The sequence below is a fragment of the Nicotiana attenuata genome, chromosome 7 (genome assembly GCF_001879085.1).
Source record: "Nicotiana attenuata strain UT chromosome 7, NIATTr2, whole genome shotgun sequence".
NCBI lineage: Eukaryota > Viridiplantae > Streptophyta > Magnoliopsida > Solanales > Solanaceae > Nicotiana > Nicotiana attenuata.
In genome coordinates this window covers 69,407,987-69,431,217 of record NC_031995.1, presented here as the reverse complement: position 1 = coordinate 69,431,217, position 23,231 = coordinate 69,407,987, and the positions used below count along the sequence as shown (strand labels likewise).

Sequence of the window (23,231 nt, the reverse complement as noted above, 5' to 3'; positions counted from 1 at the left end):
GTCGGTGGAGAATACAAATCGTGATTCTAGAATTCATGATATGGTTGCGGATGCTTTTGGAATGCACTTAGGGGGTGAGCCCAATGAAAAAGTTGAACAAACTCCAAATGATTACGCAAAATATTTTTATGAACAATTAGAGGAAGCTAGCCGTCCACTACGTAACGGAAGTTCGCACTCTGAGTTGTCTGTTGCAGTTAGATTACTATGTATGATATCTAATTGGAATATTTCTCAAGGAGCCATGGACTCTTTCATTGACCTTATGTGTGAACTAGTTGACCTTGATATCGAATTACCTGGTGATTTCTATAAGGCAAAGAGATTAGTTTCTAAGTTAGGACTTTCGTCAATGAGAATTGATTGTTGTGAAGATGGTTGCATGTTATATTATAAAGATGATGCAGCTTTGGATAGTTGTAAATTTTGCGAAAAGCCTCGTTTCAAGAGGCTTTCCAGCGGGAATATGGTCGCTATCAAGTCGATGCATTATTTACCTCTTATACCTAGGTTAAAGAGGTTATATGCGTCGATGAGTTCTGCTCCTCATATGAGATGGCACTTTGAAAATAGAAGACCACCTGGTGTTATGTGTCATCCTTCAGATGGAGAAGCTTAGAAGCACTTTGATAGGACATATCCAGATTTTGCTAGTGAACTAAGGAACATTCGATTAGGTCTGTGTGCGGATGGCTTCACGCCTTTTTCTGTATCTGCGACACCATATTCATGTTGGCCTGTCTTTCTTACACCTTATAATCTACCACCCGAGTTGTGTATGACTAGTCCACATATATTCTTAAGTTGTATTATCCCCGGTCCACGTAATCCAAAAAATTTGATTGATGTATATTTGCAACCTTTGATTGATGAGCTAAAACAATTGTGGTATGATGGTGTTGAAACATATGACATATCAACCAAGCAGAATTTCAATTTGCGTGCTAATTTAACGTGGACAATTAACGATTTTCCTACGTATGGAATGTTGTCTGGGTGGATGACTGCTGGGAAGCTAGCTTGTCCTTACTGCATGGAAAATAGTAAAGCGTTCACTTTGAAATATGGCCGAAAGCAATCATGGTTTGATTGTCATCGTCAATTCTTGCCTCTTGATCATGAGATTAGAAGGATGAAAAATGCATTCAAAAAGAATAAAATGGAATATGATTTTCCACCTCCGATACTTTCAGGTGAGGAAATTTGGGAGAGGGTCCAGAACTTCAGTAAAGTTACTGAAGCTCCACCATATAGATTCCCCGGATACGGTGTTACTCATAATTGGACGAAACAGAGTATATTTTGGGAGTTGCCTTATTTAAAGGATAATCTTCTCCGTCACAACCTTGATGTCATGCATATTGAGAAGAACTATTTTGAAATTTTTTCAACACTGCGATGGATGTTAAAGGTAAGACAAAGGATAACCCGAAGGCTAGAATGGACTTACAAGAATATTGCAGGCGGCCTGAATTATACTTGCAGACAACAAACAATGGTAAGGTGTTCAATCCCAAAGCAAGTTACACATTCACTTTGGAGGAAAGACGGCAAATTTGTGATTGGGTAACGAAATTTAAGATGCCTGAGGGTTATGCGTCGAATTTTGGGAAAAAATTTGATATGGAGGTAGGGAAGTTGAGCCATTTGAAAAGTCATGACTGTCATGTTTTGTGATGACCCGACCCGTCGTCTCATGTGTTACCGCTCCGTTTCCCCCATTTTATGCTTCTTCATGTTTCGTTATCGGTATGTGGTGTGTTAGAATTGATTTGGATTGGTTCTGATAAGAAATGAGACACTTAGTCTCTTTAAGGAAGGCTTAAGTTGGAAAAGTCAACCGAATGTTAACTATTGAGTTAGAAGGCTCGGATGTGATTCCGGTGATTTGGTTAGCTTCGGGGGATGATTTGTGACTTAGGAGTGTGATCGGAATTGATTTTGGAGGTCCGATGTAGAATTAGGCTTGAATTGGCGAAGTTAGTATTTTGGAGAATTCCGGTTGATGGGTGAGATTTTCATCCGAGGGTCGGCATGGAATTCCGAGAGTTGCTGTAGCTTCGTTATGTGATTTTTGATGTGTGTGCAAAATTTCAGGTCATTCGGTCGTCGTTTGGTCGGGTTTTTGATCGAATGTGCATTTTGGAGTTTTTGAGAAACTTAGGCTTGAATTCGATGAGTTTCGAGTAATTTGATGTTGTGTGAAGTGTTTTGATGATTGGAACAAGTTTGAATGATGTTATGGGATCTGTTGGCTTGTTTGGTTGAGGTCCCGAGGGCCTCGGGTGAGTTTCGGATGGTCAATCGGACCACTTTATGCCTTAAAAGATAGCAGAAAATTTGCAGAGAACTTTTGTTCTATGCGATCGCAGAGGGAGTCATGCGATCGCATAGAAGGATTTGAAAGGGTGTTGAATTTGTTCAATGCGATCGCGTATAGCTGGTTGCGATCGCACAGTGTTGGATGTTGATGCATTGCAATCGCAGAGCATGTGTTGCGATCGCATAGGGTATTTTTGAGGGCTGGAAAATTTGTGCTATGCGATCGCAATAGCAAGGGCTGCGATTGCATAGGGTTAGTCAGTGGCCTGGGCAGAATGTTTTATATCATTTCATCCGCGATTTTGGGGCTCATTTACTCCATTGTTGATCTTTTTGGGAGCTTTTTGAAGGAAATTGAAGAGGGAATCAAGGAGAATCGATTGGAGGTAACATTTTTGAACTTAAAACTCGTTTTTACTGTGAAATCCACCTAGAAATTCATGGAATTAAGCCAAAAGTGGAAGAACTAGGGCTTGAGTTTTGGGATTTTATTTAAATTGGAATTTGAAGGGCCATTTGAGGTCGGATTTGGGAGTTCTTGATATGTATGAACTCGTGGCGAGATGAGGAATCCATTGATGTGAATTTTATAGTTTTTCGAGAAGTGGGCCCGGGGCTCGTGTTTTGATAGTTTCGAGATTTTTGCTATTTTTCGATTGTTTTTTATTGGGTATTGTTCCCTTAGCATACTGTGATGTATTCGCTCTGATTTTGGATAGATTCGACGCGCGTGGAGGCCGATTTGAGGGGCAAAGGCGGCGCGAGCTAGAGATTTCACCGGTTCGAGGTGAGTAATGATTGTAAATGATAGTCTGAGGGTTTGAAACCCCGGATTTTGCACGTCACAGTGCTGTATTGAGGTGACTTGCACGCCGGATAGCGAGCGTGGGGTAGAGCACCGTTGGGGATTGTGACTTGGTCCATCCCGATTGATGAAATTACTACGTATTTGACTGAAACTACTTGTTATCATCATAATTTGGGCTGATTGCCATGTTTGGGCTTCGTGCCAACTATGTGAATCCTTCAGGGATTGATATCACCGTTTTCGCATTACTTTGCAATTATTTGATCTCGGTCCAGGGTTTTAATACTGTTTTGCAAACTCAGCCATTTTTCTAAGATTTGAAAATTTAAACAATATTTTATTGACGTCTTGAGCTGGGAACCATTATTTTGATAATGCGCTTATGTGCATTTTTGGACTGAGCATGGATCGGGCTGCGCGCCGCTGCAGTGTTATAGTGATTTCTGGATATATGGATGGCTCGGGCTGCGCGCCGCAGCGGTATTGTATTGATATTGAGGCCGAGGGTCTGGTTGGTGCCACGAGATGGCTTGATTATTTGCGCTTGGGCTGTAGGAGCCCCTCCGAAGTCTGTACACACCCCAGTGAGCGCCGTCGACGTTAAATATATGGATGGCCCGGGCTGCACGCCGCAGTGGGTACCGGTGAGTACCGTCATATGCATTGCATTGCACTCATGCATTTGTTCCTATTTGAATTATTTGTCATGACATTCCAGCACTCGCATTTCATTGGCTTCTATGCTACTTCTTGCACTGCTTACCTGATACCCTGGTATTATTTGTTATTGGAGTGTTGTGCCCGAGGGGCTGACTTCTGTGCTGACTTGCACTATCTGTTTCGCATTCATTTGTTTAACTGTTGGAAAGAGATATTTTCAAAAGATGTTTAAACTGAGTCCAGATATTTCTAAAGATTTTCACAGTTTCACTATTTTTCTCAAAGGGTTTCACTGTTCTATATAGCATGATGGCTTGCTTTACATGGTTTCTTGCTGCTCAGTTATTATTTACCTTTATTACTCACTGAGTTGGAGTTCTCACTTTACTCCCTGCACCTCACGTGCAGATGCAGGTATTGTTTTGCCCGGTAGCGGGTTTGAGCTGGTTGAGGATTGGCTATCGTAGCTGAGCAAGGTGACCGCCAGCGTTTGCGGCACCGGACTTCTTTCTTTTAATTCCAGATTTTTATTCTATGTATTACAGGCTTTGTATTGTATCAAATATCCTTCTAGATGCTCGTGACTTGTGACGCCCCGATTTCAGGCTGAGTCGGGATGGGATTTCCTGTTTTATCACGTTTATTCCGCAATATGATTTATTTTTATTATCTATGATTCAGACTTATTCATGCTAAGTAACTGTTAAAAGAGGCGTTGTTGTTCTGTTGGCTGGCCTTGTCTTCACGAGAGGCACCACACGACCGGGTATTGGGGAATTGGGTCGTGACAAGTTGGTACAGAGCCTAGGTTACTAGGTGTCACGAGTCATGAGCAGGTTTGGTAGAGTCTCGCGGATCGGTACGGAGACGTCTGTATTTATCCTCGAGAGGCTGCAGAACCTTTAGGAAAACATCACATTCTTGGAATTCTTATCGTGCGTACTTGATTCAACTTGTTATATAACTCTTGAAATTCCTTCCACACGTCTGTACGCGCACGTGAGCGCTCAGTATTATATGTGCCTCGATGGCTTGCGATTCCCCGATCAAGGGGCGAGATGTGATCTTCGTGAGTATGTTGGGCCAGTCTGGAGAACTTGAGGTCGGATCTTTACCTATGGATTGAGCACCGAGGTGCTGATTGTGTGAGCGAGTGTTTTAAACTTATATGTTCGGTATTGTCCCTATTAGCCGGAATGGCGGTTGAATATCCATGTGATGAGTATGCTAGTACTGCGAGATGTATCTATATGACTTGATAGTGACGAAGAAGTCTGTTGGATAATAGATGAACGGATAAGTCTTCGATTCCTATTGTGATTTGTGTGTAGCCCAAATTATGGGCGTGTGAAGAATATTTTCTTGTCTCCTAGTTGGAAAGTAAAGTGCAATACATGTGGCGGTATGAGTTCAGACTCAGAAGACTAATGACTGTGTAACGTATATGATAGTGGAGGGTATGCTGAAGTACTAAATTGAGGCGAAGCAGGTGGGTTATCTCCTGCGGAGTGTTCTTAAGTGGTATGATCCATATGTGTATGTTAGAAGATCTCATGTGTAATTGAAGGGTACGTGTTGAAATTCAACAATTCGGGTCGCTTAAGAGAGTGGGCTCAACTGATGTGGGGGTTAATGCTAGGTTTGTAGAGGATTACAGTACCAGATGATCTGTGTTTTCACAAACTAGTAGATGATTTGAGTTTAATCTCACTATGATATGGTGGCATCATTAGAGTAGAAGCATTATGAGTTATTGAGTGTGTCCTGATATATGGCTTTGAGCCAAGTTGGGGAGGTTGCTGTTGATTAGCTGATCGCACGGTTATGTGCTATGTTGGTTCCGTTTTGAGGTATGCTGGCGTATCAGTCCTGGTTGCAGAAATTGAGCCGAGGACGGCACGAGTGAAGCAAAATTTTGACAAAGGTTATATGGTGCTTCGTAGATGTGAGAAAATAATAGGATGTCTTGAGCTGTTGTTGATAAAGAGTGCTCAGTGAATAGAGAAGGAAGATGTTCGTTTGTATTGGAATGAGATCATATCTTGCGGTGTCGGAGTGCTAATAAGGCACGAGTGGTTCTGTTCGTTAAGTCAGGTAATTTGCAATTGAATAAGAGTGAATGACTCTCGAGAATGGTTTTATTGTGTCCAAGATTCTATATGTAACAATCAGGTGTCTCAAGGTTGTGTAGGTGGTCAGAGACTGTGTTTTCATCGGAAAGGTCAAGACTTGTGGTATTTTATGTTAATTATGGGATTCTATGTATCAGTATCTGGAAAGTGATGGTAGCGAATTCAAATTCGCAAGAAGTTCTTCAAAGTAAAGTATTCTGGAATGTGGTATTTCTGGGAACATTTGAGGGAGTATTCGGTAGCCTATGGGTCTTAGACAGTGTGGTCTTATGTTCGAGTCTCGTGTGGTAAACCTGGGTTGAGGTATTGTGGTGCTACAGCAAGGAAGAATATCAAGTTGATGATGAATCAGAGGGGAAATTTGACAAATGGAATAGGTTGATAGTAGAATGAGTCGGTATGGTAAGGGTACGATTAATTCTTCGTATGTGTTCGAGGTAATGAGCCTTACAGGCATTTTGCAGCAATGCTCGTGAGTTTTGGCAGCTTGCTTAGCTTGGTTTGGGTAGAAGGATTCAGTCCTGGCAGTCTAGCTTATGCACATGGAATTGGGAGAGAGAGTCCTTGTTGGGTTTTACCGTGGTTTGGAGATGAATATATTTTCTATGGGCATGCGAAGCATGGAATGTGTAATGATTCTTCTTCTAGATGGGATTGACGGAAGGTCTTGGTTGGATGAGTTACAGTTCAGTTCTGAAAAGAAGTTCATAAAATTCTTAGGCAACGGGTAGCCTCAGGTAATAGAGGAAATGGTACTGCTAAATGGAAGTGATTTGACGAGAGTATATGTCTCGGAAGAAGGGTAATGTGATTAGACTGATGATACTTCGGTAGTATTGCGGCACTTTCTTGCTAGATCGACTGCTGATATCTGAGTTTGTTTGATGGCACAGGGGAATTTTAGAATATCTTTCGTGGAATGATTGGGTACTCGAGGTGTAATATGTATTCATACGGCAGAATTTGGGATCAGGTACAGTGATTCGTGTGCTATATGGAGTTGGAGACTGGGAGTTCTCAGGTACAGACTATGTAGTGGTTGTGGATCGTGTGTATTGGTACAGTTAGTGGCTATTGGGATTTGGAGGCTCGAGTGGATCTTTCTTTGCTTGGTATATTAGATTTTGGATATGATATTGGGGTGTAGACTGGCTGTCTCAGTGTTGGGTTGTTCTAGACTATTGTGCTATGGGCTATGCCGGAAAATGCCACAGGTTGCGTGGCGAGGTGCATCAGATTACGTTCTAGCAGAGTGGTTTGTATTCCAAAGACCAGCGGACGGCTGGGAAGGACTGTTTTTCTTAAGTGGGCCTTCGTGATGGATGTCAGTGCAGAGGTTTCTACCATTGATTCAGTTGCGGTGTTGAGAGACTTTTTGGATGTGTTTCTTGTGGCCGGGCATGTCGCCGGGCGAGGTTGTGGATTTCGGTATTGATTTGGTGCCGGGCACCGTATCGTACGGCTCTGGCAGGAATTGTGGTAGTGGAAGGAGCAGTTTCATGCCTTCTTGGTATTGAGTTCGTTGGCAGACCGATGTGGCTACGTATTTAGCTTGAGTTAGCTTGGTTAGTCCCGAGTTGTATTATTGAGGGATAGGTTGATTTGATCGTTATTGAACTTGTTAGTGATCTAGGTAGATCTATGAGTTGCTTTTCTGGGCTGTGAGACGTTATGATTTGGTGGATATGGGCACATGTGGTGCGGCTCTATTGGGGATTCATAGAGAAAGTCGAGCGGGAAGAGTAATTGGGTGTTGATCGATAAATGGAGTATCGGTTATGACCTATCGGGTTGCGTATCATATGTTATTTGTTTCACCGTGGATGTAATGAATTGCCTTGGTTTCAGACATCAAAATGTGCGTGGTTGTCGATTTTTTATCACAGTGACTTGAGGTGCTTTATGTGTAATAGTGTTTGGATAGGATCGCGCATTGTAGAGAGGCTACGTGGAGTTATGACCTTTCGAGGTAGATTCATGTGTTCTATTTCTATGATGTGAGACGGGGTCTCAGCCTTGTGTGGTGATGGTACTGATGAACTTGAGCTACAGCTCTTTCGTTTGAGTCATTTGTCATGATTTGAGTATGTTCAGACCGTTTCTTATTGGTGCGTGTATTATGCAAGGTGTGGCTTAGGCCTGTATTGAGGTGTCATATCACCAGAGTGGAGTGTTGGATTCGAGGTGGTCGTTGGAGTCATTAATGAATACGAACAGATTTGATCTCAGCTTGTTAGAAGGATAATATCGAGGTTCGGCCCGGAAAATCTGTTGTGGTATTAGTCAAAAGGGAAGTGGCTTCATGAATGGTTGATCTGAGAAATGGTTACGGTTTATCGCGTGTTTCATTTATCGTTGGCAGTATATGAAAGTGTTGGAATAAGACTTTAGCTAATAAGAGGTTTTCTATCGGTATTTGGTTATTGTGGGCAACTGCTGTGAATAGAGGCTATCGTTTCGAGTATTTTGATTATGTGGTATATCGGATGGTCTCACCTGAGGTTGCAGGTATGGGTTATTACAGCTGGTTCGGGTTTATTCTGAATATAGATGTGAGGTTCTGATCTTGTGTATGATTTCGGAAAGTGCAATGTGGTTCTATGGTTTATGGTCTAGTTGGGTGGTGAGATTTCAGCTATGTTGTGTTATCGGACCTACGCGAGATAGGGTGACGTGGGATCACCCCGGGTATATGCTTGGTAAGGTTATTCAGCTACTGGTTGGCTTCTAGGACAACTCTGGGTACGCTCGAGGACAAGCGTTGGTTTAAGTTAGGGAGGATGTGACGACCCGACCCGTCGTCTCATATGTTACCGCTCCGTTTCCCCCATTTTATGCTTCTTCATGTTTCGTTATCGGTATGTGGTGTGTTAGAATTGATTTGGATTGGTTCTGATAAGAAATGAGACACTTAGTCTCTTTAAGGAAGGCTTAAGTTGGAAAAGTAAACCGAATGTTAACTATTGAGTTAGAGGGCTCGGATGTGATTTCTGGTGATTTGGTTAGCTTCGGGGGATGATTTGTGACTTAGGAGTGTGATCGGAATTGATTTTGGAGGTCCGGTGTAGAATTAGGCTTGAATTGGCGAAGTTAGTATTTTGGCGAATTCTGGTTGATGGGTGAGATGTTGATCCGAGGATCGGAATGGAATTCCGAGAGTTGCTGTAGCTTCGTTATGTGATTTGTGATGTTTGTGCAAAATTTCAGGTCATTCGGTCGTCGTTTTGTCGGGTTTTTGATCGAAAGTGCATTTCGGAGGTTTTGAGAAACTTAGGCTTGAACTCGATGAGTTTCGAGTAATTTGATGTTGTTTGAAGTGTTTTGATGATTGGAACAATTTTGAATGATGTTATGGGATATGTTGGCTTGTTTGGTTTAGGTCCCGAGGGCCTCGGGTGAGTTTCGGATGGTCAATCGGACCACTTTATGCCTTAAAAGATAGCAGAAAATTTGCAGAGAACTTTTGTTCTATGCGATCGCAAAGGGAGTCATGCGATCGCATAGAAGGATTTGAAGGGGTGTTGAATTTGTTTAATGCGATCGCGTATAGCTGGTTGCGATCGCACAGTGTTGGATGTTGATGCATTGCGATCGCAGAGCATGTGTTGCGATCGCATATGGTATTTTTGAGGGCTGGAAAATTTGTGTTATGCGATCGCAATAGCAAGGGCTACGATCGCATAGGGTTAGTCGGTGACCTGGGCAGAATGTTTTATATCATTTCATCCGCGATTTTGGGGCTCATTTACTCCCTTGTTGATCTTTTTGGGAGCTTTTTGAAGGAAATTGAAGAGGGAATCAAGGAGAATCGATTGGAGGTAAGATTTTTGAACTTAAAACTCATTCTTATTGTGAAATCCACCTAGAAATTCATGGAATTAAGCCAAAAGTGGAAGAACTAGGGCTTGAGTTTTGGGATTTTTTTTAAATTAGAATTTGAAGGGCCATTTGAGGTCGGATTTGGGAGTTCTTGGTATGTATGAACTCGTGGCGAGATGAAGAATCCATTGATGTGAATTTTATAATTTTTCGAGAAGTGGGCCCGGGGCTCGGGTTTTGCTAGTTTTGAGATTTTTGCTATTTTTGATTGTTTTCGATTGGGTATTGTTCCCTTAGCATACTGTGATGTATTCGCTCTGATGTTGGATAGATTCGACGCGCATGGAGGCCGATTTGAGGGGCAAAGGCGGCGCGAGCTAGAGATTTCACCGGTTCGAGGTGAGTAATGATTGTAAATGATAGTCTGAGGGTTTGAAACCCCGGATTTTGCACGTCACGGTGCTGTATTGAGGTGGCTTGCACGTCGGATAGCGAGCGTGGGGTAGAACACCGTTGGGGATTGTGACTTGGTTCGTCCCGATTGATGAAATTACTACGTATTTGACTGAAACTACTTGTTATCATGATAATTTGGGCTGATTGCCATGTTTGGGCTTCGTGCCAACTATGTGAATCCTTCAGGGATTGATATCACTGTTTTCGCATTACTTTGCATATTATTTGATCTCGGTCCAGGGTTTTAATACCGTTTTGCAAACTCAGCCATTTTTCTAAGATTTGAAAATTTAAACAATATTTTATTGACGTTTTGAGCTGAGAACCATTATTTTGATAATGCGCTTATGTGCATTTCTGGACTGAGCATGGATCGGGCTGCGCGCCGCAGCAGTGTTATAGTGATTTCTGGATATATGGATGGCTCAGGCTGCGCGCCGCAGCGGTATTGTATTGATATTGAGGCCGAGGGCCTGGTTGGTGCCACGAGATGGCTTGATTAGCATGATACCTGGTGTTATGCTACTTCTTGCACTGCTTACCTGATACCCTGGTGTTATTTGTTATTGGACTGTTGTGCCCGAGGGGCTGACTTCTGTGCTGACTTACACTATCTGTTTCGCATTCATTTGCTTAACTGTTGGAAAGAGATATTTTCAAAAGAGGTTTTAAACTGAGTCCAGATATTTCTAAAGATTTTCACGGTTTCACTATTTTTCTCAAAGGGTTTCACTGTTCTATATAGCATGATGGCTTGCTTTACGTGGTTTCTTGCTGCTCAGTTACTATTTACCTTTATTACTCACTGAGTTGGAGTACTCACTTTACTCCCTGCACCTCGCGTGCAGATGCAGGTATTGGTTTACCCGGTAGCGGGTTTGAGCTAGTTGAGGATTGGCTATCGTAGCTGAGCAAGGTGACCGCCAGCGTTCGCGGCACCGTACTTCTTTCTTTTAATTCTTGATTTTTATTCTATGTATTACAGGCTTTGTAGTTGTATCAAAAATCCTTCTAGATGCTCGTGACTTGTGACGCCCCGATTTCGGGCTGAGTCGGGATGGGATTTCCTGTTTTATCACGTTTATTCCGCATTTATTATCTATGATTCAGACTTATTCATGCTAAGTAACTGTTAAAAGAGGCGTTGTTGTTCTGTTGGCTGGCCTTGTCTTCACGAGAGGCGCCATCACGACCGGGTATTGGGGAATTGGGTCGTGACATGTTTTCATGGAGACCTTAGTGCCTATTGCATTTTGTGGTTTGCCTGAACGAATCTGGAAACCCATCACAGAGATTAGTTCGTTTTTCAAAGACTTGTGTTCTTCCACATTAAGGGAATAAAACCTACTTCGGATGGATCAGAACATTCGTGTAACTTCTACTAAGATGGAAAAGATATTTCCATGTGGTTTTTTTGATGTGATGGAACACATTCCAATCCACCTTGTACATGAGGCACGACTTGGAGGGCCTGTTCAATGCAGATGGATGTATCCCTTTGAGAGGTAATATTATAAGTTTGATGTAATATTCTGTTTTATTTTAATGTTCTTGGCTAACCTGAAATTATGTAGGATAATTGGCAAATGCAAACAATTTGTTAAGAAGAGGAATAGGATTGAAGGATCTATATGCGAAGCTTATCTTGCAAAGGAAACTGCTCATTTTTGTTCTTATTATTTTTAGAGTAATGTGCCATGTGCTAGGAATAGGCCCAACAGGCACACAGATGACCTTAGGAATGATCCATTATATCCGCCTATGTCCATATTCAATCAACCAGGCCGATGTTCTAAGGATGTTAGAAAGAGAAGTTTGAGTGATATGGAGTTCAAGTCAGCTACACTTCACGTGTTGCTAAATTGTCCCGAAGTTGTACCATTTCTCAAGTAAGTATTGATTTAGTAGTTATCAAAATATAAAAATTATTGTGATTACATCTCAATGCAACTACTAAAAATATTTGATGTGTCACAGTCACTTTGTGGGTCAATCTGGCCATGATGCTGTATATACGAGATTTGATACGTGGTTCAAACAATTTGTAAGTTTCTCCTTAAAATATTCTAACACTATGTAGGTAAACAATGTTTGGAAGTTATGCTAACTTATGAATTTTTTTAAAAATATGTAGGTAAATGATCCAAATAATAGTGTAAATCAATTTTTGAAAGATATATCTTGGGGACCTGGGATTGAGGTCACAACAATGTCTAAGTACGTTGTGAATGGTTATAAGTTTCATACAAAGGATTGCTCTAAAAATAAAAATAGCGACAACAGTGGGGTGTGGGTTCAAGGTGGTGATGGCAACCAAGATGGAGATATTGATTATTATGGTGTGCTCAAATAAATAATAGAACTAGAATATACAGGTTGGCCATTTAAGAAATTGATACTCTTTGGATGCAAGTGGTTTGACCCACATCCAACAAGAGGTACAAGAGTACACAATCAATACAACATAATTGAGGTTAATCATACGAGGGAGTATGATCGCTATGATCTTTCATAATTGCACATAATGTTAGGCAAGTGTATTATGCTCCTTATCCATTGCGGCGGAATAAGTCCGATTGGTGGGTTGTAATAAAAACTAAGCCTGTGGGTAGGGTGGAAGTCGAGAATGTGTTAGATGTTGCATATCAAAACGATATCTCCAGTGTTCACCAAATAGTGGACAAAGTTTTAGAAAATGATTTGGAACATCCTGAACACATATTGGAAGAAGTTGATATAAATGAAGTAAGAATTATAGAAAACGGGGAAGAAGAATCAACTGATGAAGCTCAAACTAGTGAGGAAGAAGAATTCTCGGACGAGGAACTATACATCGATGAGCTTTAAAAAGTTGGTTTCTTTAATAACTCTCGTTTATAGCTAGTTTCTTTATATGTTTCAATCTAAATATGTATTATATTGCAGATGACATGCAAGGGTCGAGGTAACAATGATCCTACTGGTTCTCGAGGTCGAGGAAAGGCTAGGAAACCAAAGAGGAGGGTAGAAGATAATACTCAATCTTTTCCTGCCTCTTCAGAGATGCCTGTGCCTATGCCTATGTCTTTGCCTCCACCCCAGGGCTATTCTGAGCTGCCACAGTATCACCAGCCCTACACTTTCGTGCAGACACCAAGTCTTTCGTCACAGGGCCATAGGACTGTACGTCCGACATACAGTCCACATGTCTCACGACCAGGTGGATCGCAGCCATCTGCATCGCATGGATCACATCGATCCATGTCACATCCACATGGATCACAGCCATTAGTGTCACAGCCACTCGGGTCACAGCTATCAGTGTCACATCTACTTGCGGCCCATACAGCTATGTCGCAGTCACAGGGCTCGCAACCATCTTCATCTGGGACTCCATCTATTTCAGGCCTTCGCCTGCGAGATACTAGCTCTTACCCCCCTACACCTTCCACACATGCCTCTGATATACATGCTTCGGACGGTGATGCTGATGATGACGAGGAGGTGCATTATGATCAATACGGCAGGATCATCATAGTCCCTGAGGGTGATGGGTAAGAGTTATTTGTTATTTTTACGTTTCTTGTTTTGTACAGTTTTACTAAGATATTAATGTATTTTTTTTATTAAATTGCAGGTTCATCCCTAGTAATATTACTACAAGGATAATCACCAAAGCCACCAGAAAGCTTTATGATGGCCCTTATGCGACTTGGAGTGAATTCCCATTCTCGCTGAAGGAGCAAATTTTCAATCAATTTAAGGTATAAATATTCTTTTAAGCAGTATAATTNCTAATGCACTAATATACTATATACTATATTATAAGCAGTTAATGGACTTAACTTTTGAATAATTATTAGCTAATAAAAGCTAAGTATAATATATCGAATATAGCTTTTATGATATTTCCATCTAAATATGATATTTCCATATAATACTTAACTTTTGAAATACAGAGCAAGTGTGTATGGGAAGACCGCAATAGCGCGGATGTGGCTGCAAATTTTCATCTCAAAGCTCGCAAGAGGTTGTCGTATTGTTTCTCCAAAGCTAGAAAGTTGAACCAGAAACCTGGTTGGTTGCTTCAGAATTTGTGGGAGGATTTGCAAAGGCAATGGCTTACCGCAGAGTTCTTACAGAAGAGCGAAAAAGGAAAGAAAGCTCGTGCATCTGAGAAGGGAGGATCCTTGCACACTGGAGGTGCGATCAGCCTAGGGACAATAAAAAAAGAATGGTACGTAATTGCTTAATTTATTTTAATTTTCAAAGTATATCTATTCTGTTTATTAACTAAAATTTATGAGTTTTCAGGAAAAGAAGTTGGGGCGTCCGATGAACCAAGATGAGCTATTCAAGGAGACTCATATTGTAAAGAAGAAGAAAGAGACGGATCAAGAAAGGTGGGTCGAGGGCCGAGTCTCGACTGTACATGTAAGTTTTCACTTTTCATTAAGTATTTTGATTTACTTTTATTTAATTTTTGAAATACTAATTCAATGTAATTTTTCTTATAGGGTCGCTTCACAGCTGAAGTGGAGGAATTCATACGCAGTCAGCCACCTAATGAGTCGGGCGAGCCAATCCAACTATCGGACGAGGATGCTGAAAGAATATGGATGCAGGCTGCTGGCGGTCCAAAATGCGGGAAGGTATACGGGCTTCCTACTATGAAATTTCATCGCTGCTCAGTACATTGGCATGCAAGAGCAGATCAAATCTCTCTTAGCTTCTAGCAGTTTTCCGATTCCCCGATCTCGTGAGTCATCGCCAGAAGCTCGCCTTCCCCGTGCTCGTTCCTCCCGTCCTCCCCGTGATCATTCTTCCCATCCCCGACAAGTACACCCTTCTGGATACCATCTTCGTGATGAAAGTTCATCAGACGGTGATGATAATAACTTACAAAATAATCCTTGACTTTTATACACTTTGAACTAGACAAATACCATCGGTTTTCGAATGGGCTTGTAATAATAGTTAACTTAGTTTGGTTAGCTTAAAGTATAAAGTTCTATTGAACTTTATACTTTGTTGGTTTTAATGTTGTTGTTGTGTTGTTGTTGTTGTTGTTGTTGTTGTTGTTGTGTTGTTGTTGTTGTTGTTTATTGTTGTTGTTGTTGTTGTTGCTTTTTATTGTTGTTGTTGTTGTTGTTTATTGTTGTTGTTGTTTATTGTTGTTGTTGTTGTTGGCATAAGATGCTTGTTTAGGAATTTTGGTAAGCTGGCAGGTGGTGTAGCTGCCAAAACAAGCAGTTTCTGCCAAAAATATANTTCCCATTCTCGGTGAAGGAGCAAATTTTCAATCAATTTAAGGTATAAATATTCTTTTAAGCAGTATAATTATTTATATTTATGATATTTCTATCTAAATATGTATTATAGAATATAGCTTATATATATATATATATATATATATATATATATATATATATATATATATATACTTACACTATACTATGCACTAAGTATTAGTGCATTAGCTAATATTATATCGAATTTAGCTTATATATATCGAATATAGCTTTTATATATATTCGATAAAAGCTTAGTGCGTTAATACATAATTATTCAAAAGTTAAGTGCATTAAGTATTAATACAATATAGCTTTTGATTTAATACAATATAGCTTTCATTAAGTATTTTGATTTAATTTTATATAAATTTTTAAATACTAATTCAATGTAATTTTTCTTATAGGGTAGCTTCACAGCTGAAGTGGAGGAATTCATACGCAGTCAGCCACCTAATGTGTCGGGCGAGCCAATCTAACTATCGGCGAGGATGCTGAAAGAATGTGGACGCAGGCTGCTGGCGGTCCAAAATGGGGTAAGGTATACAGGCTTCCTACTAAGAAATCCCATCGCTATAAGTGTGGAATGCAAGGAATAGGGGTTTCCTCACAAGCCGAGCAACTTGATGGGGAGAGCCTCTCCTCTATGCGGGAGACTGTGACAAAGCTCACATCCGAGCTAGAAGCCGCCAAGGAAAGAGAAAAGCTTAGCGATGCTCAGTATATTGGCATGCAAGAGCAGATCAAATCTCTCCTAGCTTCTGGCAGTTTTTCGATTCCCCGCTCTCGTGAGTCATCACCAGAGGCTCGCCTTCTCCGTGCTCGTTCCTCCCGTCCTCTCCATGATCGTTCTTCCCATCCTCAACAAGTACACCCTTCTGGATACCGTCTTGGTGATGAAAGTTCATCAGACAGTGATGATAATGATGTACAAAACAATCATTGACTTTTATACACTTTGAACTAGACAAATACAATCGGTTTTCGAATGGGCTTGTAATAACAGTTAACTTCGTTTGGTTAGCTTAAAGTATAAAGTTCTATTGAACTTTATACTTTGTTGGTTTTAATGTTGTTGTTGTGTTGTTGTTGTTGTTGTTGTTGTTGTTGTTGTGTTGTTGTTGTTTATTGTTGTTGTTGTTGTTGTTGCTTTTATTGTTATTATTGTTGTTGTTTATTGTTGTTGTTGTTGTTGTTGTTGTTCTTTATTGTTGTTGTTGTTGTTGGCATAAAATGCCTGTTTAGGAATTTTGGTAAGCTGGCAGGTGGTGTAGCTTCCAAAACAGGCAGTTTCTGCCAAAAATATACCAAGAAATGCGACCAACTTTGGTCGCTTTTCCCTTAAAAAACAATTTTCTGGGCAATAGCGACCAAGGTTGATCGCTATTTAACCCGGATTTCTCAAAAGCGACCAACTTTGGTCGCTATTCCATTAAAAAAAACAATTTCTGAAAATATAGCGACCAAAGTTGGTCGCTTATAATTAAAAAAAAAATTAATTCTTGAAGTTAGCGACCAACTTTGGTCGCATATGTTAAAAAAAATTAAAAAAATTTATAATAAAGCGACCAACTTTGGTCTCTATTTTCCAGATTTTAAAATATAATATTTTCTTTACAGACCAAAGTTGGTCGCTTTTTTATGATTAATAATAAATAAAAATAAAACGTAATTTACATGTGGAGACCAACTTTGGTCGCTAAAATTATATTATTAAAATATTATTGCGACCAAAGTTGGTCGCTATTTTCTTTACCCGGAAAATTTGGTCCTTTTACCTTAGAGATCAAAGTTGGTCGCTAATTGGCGACCAACTTTGGTCCCTAAGGTTAAGGGACCAGCTTAATATCGACCAGGCCTGTTTGGTCGCTTTTTGGCCACTAAGCGACCAACTTTGGTCGCTTTTCGTGGTCGTTTTTTTCCGGATTTCTAGTAGTGATATAAAATTCAACTGATAATATTTAATTTGCAACATACAAAATAAAAAATAAAAAAAAAGAGAAGAGTTTTTTTGGTTGGTTGGTAGGTTATTGTATATGCAATGGTGAATATGTAGTGGTGTATATGCCAAACTACATTGGGCATTTTTGTTGTTGTATGTAATGCATAAGGGCATTAAATTGTTAGTAAATAGGGGTAAGGTCGTTGCCTTCTTGTTGTGCGAGGTAACGACATAGGCCCCCTGCATATTTTTGTACTCTTCGTTGGTTGAATGATCGATAGGGCCACACCACCATAGGGTGTAATTGATTTAAAAAAATTAAAGTAATTAATTCTAGTTGGGCGCATGTTAAAAAGTACAAGGAAAAGCAGAAAAAATAACTATCAAAACCAGTCAGACAAACAATGTAAATAATGTGGAGAATGAGATCAAACATTCAAACATTCAAGTCAAATTTGGCGCTGAATATGACTTTTTGCAATAATAGGGATTTGGTCTTGAGGGGTGTTGGGCGTCAAAAATGGGGCTTTTAGTGTAAGTAGGGGCTCATAATATAAGGTATTCAAGCTAGAGAAAACAAATACTAACATAGTTTCACAGAAACAAAGTTCATGAAAGCCTCTAGCTAACAGTTATATATGAATTAGCAAGATCTAATCTCAAGTTGGTGATATCAAGAAACAGAATATTAAGCTTCAGTCTGTAAGTTAAAACTTGGGAATCACCACGAAAACAGATAACCATATGATATGATCTGATCATATGAATACTTGAACAATGTTACTGATGATTATACTGTCAAAGATTATGCAACATCAATGTCTAAAATACTGAAAAACTCGAGGAAATACTTTGAGGGACATCAACAGGTAAGACTAGTGAGGATGACCTATAAGCTAGTTTCATGTAATCAAAGTCAATGAAATGGCACATAGATGTTAGAGAAAATATCACATATATATCCTACATTAGTCATATAAGTGTTTCAAAAGGGGTTTATATGATTCTCAACTGCTCCAACCTTCATCTTAAGGCTTAGACTTAAATGCCCAGATTTTTCGAATAGTCGAACCACATACACATCATATGCTTAGACAGCCCTTCTTATAGTAGCACAATATTTGACCATTGATGCAGCTTAAATAGTTACATCAACCAGGCATGACAAAAACTAATAGCAGCAATCATTTAAATAGTTTTGTGCATGCATCCGCCAAAAGTTGTTTCACAAGGAATATTTTGGGAGAATTGTAAGTTTCTAATTTTTGTTGTATCATAAACCAAAGGATTAAGTTAAACTATTGACAACACCAAGTACAGAAACATCTGCTTCCACAATGCAGCAGTCTTTGACAAGGTAGCCTTTCTTTGGATCCTTCAATTCACTTAGCCGCATAAATGCCCTCCATCCCCAACTGTAACCAGCAGCTGCAAACCAACTTGAAGCAGCTGCAAGAAAAAAAAAACTGTCAATTAATTAAAAGGGAACCAAATCCTTTAGCAATATGCAGCTAATAATCAACATAAAACACCAATTTATACAGTTGTGACGTGCAGCAAGAGAACGTACAAGTCATCTTGTGATGTGCACCAGTAATCTGATCTTTGACAGAAATACTAAATTTTGCCTGGACTCTTTTGCGGAAATCAAATCCTTTAGCATCAACTGATTCAAGAAAGATGGAGATGCTCTGGCCATTTTGTCCACTAACACCTGTAGGATATAGCTGAAGTTTCCTGCATCCAAACACATCAAATTGTATTTACACTACAAAGAAAATCAAGTGCGAAAGAAGGATGAATATATATATATATATATATATATATATATATATATATATATATATATATATATATATATATATATATATGACGGACAAAAAGAGCATGAACAATATACCATTTGTAATCCCCAACTGCAAACTCTTCAGACCACACAATATTCGTCACCTTTGTGAATTCTGAAATCTTCCATTCGTGCTTATAAGATTTGCTCTGATCCAACAAGGATACGCACTCACCTACTCCGTGGTTCTTGATGACATATATATCCACTCCAAAGACACATTTGTCATTAACAAGGTAACCATTAGAGGGCTCTCTGAATGTGTCATAAGATATACAGTTCGGGAAACCCCATTCAGTGTTGATATTGTGAAATCGTTGCTCCATTCCTGTAACAAAGCACTGTCTTATTAAGTAGTTTTAAGACACATTAAGAATTTCCTACTTAAATTTGAAATTATCTATTTATTTTACTTTCAGGTTTGGGAAACTTCAAAAGACTTCAAATAACAAAAGTTCCAGAGAAAGGAACACAATACCTCTCATTACTAGAAACTTGTCATGAATTTGATCAAAAATCAAGAAGCTAAATGTGGCATTCACCTCCCAACCAGCCTGTAAAGAGTTTGTCTCGGCTATGGCCAAGTATACAGAAATATGATCATATCCATCTTCACTTCCATCTCCATCAGGATAGATGATCAGTTTCCTGTCCAAAATGCAGTGAACAGTCAAATTCATAACTACACGGGATCAGTCTTTTAAAATTATTGGAGTAGTACTTTTTATTCATTTAAAGAAAATAATTACTGAGATACCCTCTCCGCGCCAATTTATTAGGCATTATTTCCTCCTTTTTATCTTTTGCTAAAAAGATTAGCGACTTTCCATTTATTTTTTTTTTTATCTTTAACTACCTTTTAATATTTAGTAACTAGTTAATTTCGGTATCACGCGTGGTTCACCGGTAATACCGACTAGAGCAAAAGAGTGATTCAGTCGATATAGAGGTGCGATTGAAACGGGGGATGTGGTCAAAATAGCACGGTATAGCCAGTTTTCGGATTGGTCATTCAAAAATAGTGAGCGTTTACCAAGTCAATGAAAAATAGCCACTATTTTGCTGCAACAGAGACCGGTCCAGCATAATATACTGGAGTTCAGTGCACCTGTGTATGAACTCCGGCATATTATGCTGGACCGGTATACTTTGCTGGCTCCAGTATAATATACTGGAGACTGGAGCACCGGTGCTCCAAACTCCAGTATATAATGCTAGACCGGTATACTTATGCTGGAACTCCATCATATTATGCTGGAGTTCCAGCATACTTATCCTGAAACTCCAGTATACTATGCTGGAGTTCAAGTATACTTATGCTGGCGTTCCAGCATAATATACTGGCGTGTTTTCCGGGTTTTGAACACTGTTTTCGCTCAGATTTATCTTTACATGAAAAGTGGTGATTACTTTTGAAACTGGGCTATTTTTGAACGACCAGTTGTAAATTTGGCTATTTTTAAATTTCTCTCGGAGATGTGCTATCCCTATTAGGCTAGGCCCTTCCCCATAAGTCTCCACGTAAGGGCATAAGACCCTCTTACTACCCCTATGTGAGGCACCGTCTTAGATTTCCGTATCGCTCCTAAACCTGTAGTGTTCGTGAATCGTTACGTTATATGTCTCCTCAACCATATGTCAAAAGTGTAAAAGTTCAGTTTAAAGATTAAATCCATACCCATATTCAGTAAAATCTACCTCTGCATGTCATTATACTCAAGAAACACCGTACACAAATTCAGTACATTAATAATTGACACCATATGTCAAGGTATTTAGTGAAGATTATTCATACCAAAAAGTCAAAAACTCAAAAATAACAACAACAACAATAACCAACCAAGGTTTGAGGAGTATAGTGTGTGTACGACCTTACCCCTACAGTGGAAAAGGTAGAGAAGTTGTTTTTGATAGACTCTCAGGAAAGATAGGAAAACACAAAAATAAAGATAAAAATATGATTTTAACAAATTTGAGAAGCTAATGAAGAGCAGTACCATTTGTAACCGCAGGACTCGAACACACTTGATTCATATTTGTTTATACCATTCGTTGAGAGTACAGAAAAAGATTCAAACTTCAACAAGTAACGAGCTGGTGAGGCATCTCTATTTCCAACGCTAACTTCTGCCCCTTTTGAACGTAAAGGACAGCGTTACAATCCAACATATAGAGAAGAAGAAAAAAAAAATCATATGATAAGCCAAATAAAGTATGTTTTAAAAGAAGCTCAAACCAACTTTCAGACAGGAATAGACTTTGAAGAGAAATCGGCGGCATGTTGAAGAGAAAGAAGAAACTTTCCGACAGGAATAGACTTTTAGCGACTTTAGTCTCCTCGTTTTATTGCGATATTTACTTTCCGACAGGAATAAATTTTGTATAATAAATTCTTCCTTATTTGAAACATTTAGTTTTCAAATATTAGGATTCTAAATACTAGGACTTTGAAATCAACTGAAATTTGATTATTTAACTTTTTTCCTTTTTAAACTAGGTACTATGTGGGAAGTTAAGTCCTAATACATAAATCCAAGAAATGTACTACGTTGACAAAATATGACGTAATTGTTTAGTTTTTCTTTTGTGTACTTGAGTAACATAGAAGCGACAACTCATACTATCCTAATTTGTGCTATCATTAGTTTTAGGCTTTAAAGATCTTTTCAAATCAGATTTTTTTGAGGAGTGTTTAATGTTATCATGTAATATAACTATAATTCATTTAATATTTTTTTTTAATGTGAACTATATGTTAGGTTTTAGTTTTAATGATGAAAAATAATATAAGTGTTTTTGGTGTAGGGACTCAAGGTAATCAACCAAGATCGAAGTGCAACAATCAAAGCCAAAGGGAGAAATCAATCAAAGATTGATTGAAGCACTCAAAAGGAAAAGAAGCACTGAGAATCCGGCAAGAAAATCAAACCAGAGATTGCTTGAAGAGTTAAAAAGGAAAAGAAGCATTGAAGATGGAAGTGTTAGCGTTATCTTTTAGTCAATTAGTTGTATTAGGACTTTATTTGAATTATTCTTGTAATTATCCTTTTCATATATTGTTGTAACTTTATCTTATAAATATAAGTCTAGAAAGGTGAGCAAGACTCACGCTTTGACGCTTCTCAGTTTATCAGTCTCATCTTGGTATCAAGAGCCCTAAACGATCCCCTTCAATGGCTCCAGAAAATTCTTCTTCCTCTNGTAAGGTTTCATCCTACCCAAACTAATTCATGAATAAAGAGGAGATAAACTCCACTAGTCATACTTTATAAATATTTCATTAACAACTTCCATTTTGTTTCAATTAGCCGTTTCAACCATAATATCCAAATATGACAATTTTTTTTATAGATATGAAGAAAAACATATTTGTCAAATACAAATATTTCTAATTTAATTTCCAATATCAAATACCATCCACAACCTGCCTACGGAGCCTCTAAGTACAATTGAAGAGTAATATGAGAATGCCGGCAACAAGGCTCCGGCCCATCCCCCCTCCAACAGTTTCCAATATCAAAGGTTTTGTTCCTATCAAATTGACATACGTCAATTACCTCACCTGGAAGAGAGTTTTTCTCACGGTCCATAAAAGTCACAACCTTCTTTCCTTAGTAGATGGAACCATACCATGTCCATTACCAGACCACGCTGATCACAAGCTATGGATTCAATGCGATACTATTGCATTAAGTTGGATTAATGCAACACTTTCTTCTGTTGTTCTTGACACACTTTTGAACTATGCTTGTGAGACATCTAAACAGGCTTGGGACACCCTCGCATCACTATATTTGGATCAAGTCTCTTCCTCCGCCATTCACCTTAAGTTGAAATTTCAAAATTTCAAGAAAAGTCCCCTTTCTATGGAAGATTATCTTCAGCAACTTCACTCTATTGCCTGCTCTCTCAGGGCAATTGGTAAACCTCTGACTGATGATGATTTAGTCACTCAAGCTTTGCAAGGTATTGCCTT

General features: G+C 39.2%; 1 protein-coding gene across 1 annotated transcript; it reads right to left on the bottom strand.

The window, feature by feature from the left end:
• LOC109230142 (MATH domain and coiled-coil domain-containing protein At3g58340-like) lies at positions 18,698-21,535 on the bottom strand. The gene is made up of 6 exons (XM_019395670.1): positions 21,496-21,535; positions 21,253-21,388; positions 19,734-19,903; positions 19,310-19,583; positions 18,980-19,146; positions 18,698-18,858 (listed from the first exon to the last, which is right to left on the bottom strand). Exons 1-6 carry the CDS (start codon positions 21,533-21,535, stop codon positions 18,698-18,700), a joined length of 948 nt encoding a protein of 315 aa, XP_019251215.1.

Coding starts and splice junctions, on each gene's coding strand:
- LOC109230142 (XM_019395670.1), bottom strand. CDS start 21,535: ATGCCGCCGATTTCTCTTCAAAGTCTATTCCTGTCTGAAA. Junction 19,584..19,733: donor CAAGTTTCTAGTAATGAGAG/GTATTGTGTTCC, acceptor GCTTTGTTACAG/GAATGGAGCAACGATTTCAC. Junction 18,859..18,979: donor TGCACATCACAAGATGACTT/GTACGTTCTCTT, acceptor TTTTTCTTGCAG/CTGCTTCAAGTTGGTTTGCA.